Genomic DNA, 1,680 nt, shown 5'->3' with positions numbered 1-1,680 from the left:
GGCCACCGCGCCACCGCGTGGGGCCGCTGTGGCCTGTGCTCCCCGGCTCTGGCCGCGTGGGAGAGGTGACATCTCTTGGTGTAAAGAAGCGAAGGGAGCCTTACTTTTTACTTTTCGCAGTCTCCAGGGCACTCTCTTTCTGGAATTTCCAGAAAAGCTCCCTCATTCCAAGGGCAGCTGGGATGAGAAATTCCACCCTTGTCTGCTCCTTCCTGTGCCTGACCCTGCTAACCTATCCCGGACAGAAGCGGTCACTTTGGGGAAGAGACCATCTTACTGCACTAAACATTTCAGAAGCACCAACAATTCCTGTCTCTTTATACGAAATAAGTTCAGCTGGATCAAATTCTAAGTACGATAAAATAGAAGCCATTAAAGTACTAGAAGACAACATGGGGAATTTTTTTAAATGCCACAGTGGAGAAGGACTAGGTTTAACACAAAAGCCTACACAGACCATTCAGTAGAAAATGGTCAGTGCCGGATGAGGCGGGTGGATCACGAGGTCAGGAGTTCAAGACCAGCCTGGCCAAGATGGTGAAACCCTGTCTCTACTAAAAATACAAAAATCAGCCGGGCGTGGTGGCAGGCGCCTGTAATCCAAGCTACTCCTGAGGCTGAGGCAGAGAATTGCTTGAACCCAGGAGGCAGAGGTTACAGTGAGCCGAGATGGAGCGACTGCACTCCAGCCTTGGCGACAGGGCGAGACTCCATCTCAAAAAAAAAAAAGAAAGAAAAGAAAATGGGCAGTACCTAGGGAGCCGGCAGTTCATACAAAAGAAAATTCAAATGGCTTGAAATTAAAGAAAAACACAAAATGATGAAATGCCAATTCCGGCTTGTTAGCTTGGTAACCTTCAAGAAGCTGGTCACAAGCTGTGTTCACTAGGGAAGGGGGCGGTTGTGGGGGCTGGGAGTGTAATGGGGGCAATTTTGGCCTGGCCTTCCTACTTGAATCTCCCCTCACTTAGGAAGATTCCCGCCTGCTCCCCTCCTCCTCTTGCCTGAGGAGGTCAGGAAAGGCTTGGTGCGATTCAGATACTCACCTCACTTCCAGGAAGGTCCCTGAGCCAGGGCGCTGTGCCCAAGCCGCGTGGACCCGGGCCTCCTTCCCTGCCCTCTTCCTTCTGCTCATCCTGGTTTAGCGTCTGCAGAGAAAGCAGGAGACTGGTCCGGCCCTTGGGAATCTTGGGTCTTTCAGGGTCCCCTGAACTGCTGTCCACGTAGCTGTAGCTTCCAAGAGAAACCATGGAGACGGCGCTGCCCCTCCCGGGGTAGTGGGGACCCGTCCGCTGAGCATTAGGCCTGGGACTCAGGGGCTTGGGGCTCGTGGGTCTGCAGGGCGTCCCGGGGTTTTCATATGCCAGGCAGCAGGCAGAGCTGGAAGGCAGGGTGTGCGCGATGCCAGCCTGCTGGGCCCGAGGGCTGCCGGGGGACACCAGCCAGGACTTTTCAGGAAAGATACCTGAAGGGAGGTACCTACCGCCTTCCCGGGCGGCTGGGCACCTGATGGTCGGTTCACTTTTCCTCCTGCGTTCTGGAGAAACTAAACTGGGGGGCAAAGGTGTGGGGGCAAGTGGGGGTGCCCAGTGATCCCTAAAAACATAGCCCTCTTTGTCCCCCGCCCGTTCCTCACAGTGGCTGTCGGTCTCTGCCGGGGAAAGAATTCCGGGTCCCAGC

At 54.8% G+C, this 1,680-nt stretch overlaps 1 protein-coding gene across 1 annotated transcript in view; it reads right to left on the bottom strand.

The window, feature by feature from the left end:
* Nucleotides 1–1,431, bottom strand: part of LOC105529675 — a 17,602-nt gene extending 16,171 nt beyond the window's left edge. The window contains exon 1 of the mRNA XM_011966859.1: nt 1,047–1,431. Within this exon, the coding sequence (XP_011822249.1) occupies nt 1,047–1,250 (204 nt within the window). The 5' untranslated portion in view covers nt 1,251–1,431. The remainder of the gene's footprint in view (nt 1–1,046) is intronic.
* Between the last annotated feature and the right edge of the window lie 249 nt (nt 1,432–1,680).

Source organism: Mandrillus leucophaeus, unplaced genomic scaffold, assembly GCF_000951045.1.
Source record: "Mandrillus leucophaeus isolate KB7577 unplaced genomic scaffold, Mleu.le_1.0 Scaffold779, whole genome shotgun sequence".
Lineage (NCBI taxonomy): Eukaryota > Metazoa > Chordata > Mammalia > Primates > Cercopithecidae > Mandrillus > Mandrillus leucophaeus.
The sequence above is the reverse complement of the archived record's forward strand: the minus strand, read 5'-3'. Positions and strand labels throughout refer to the sequence as shown.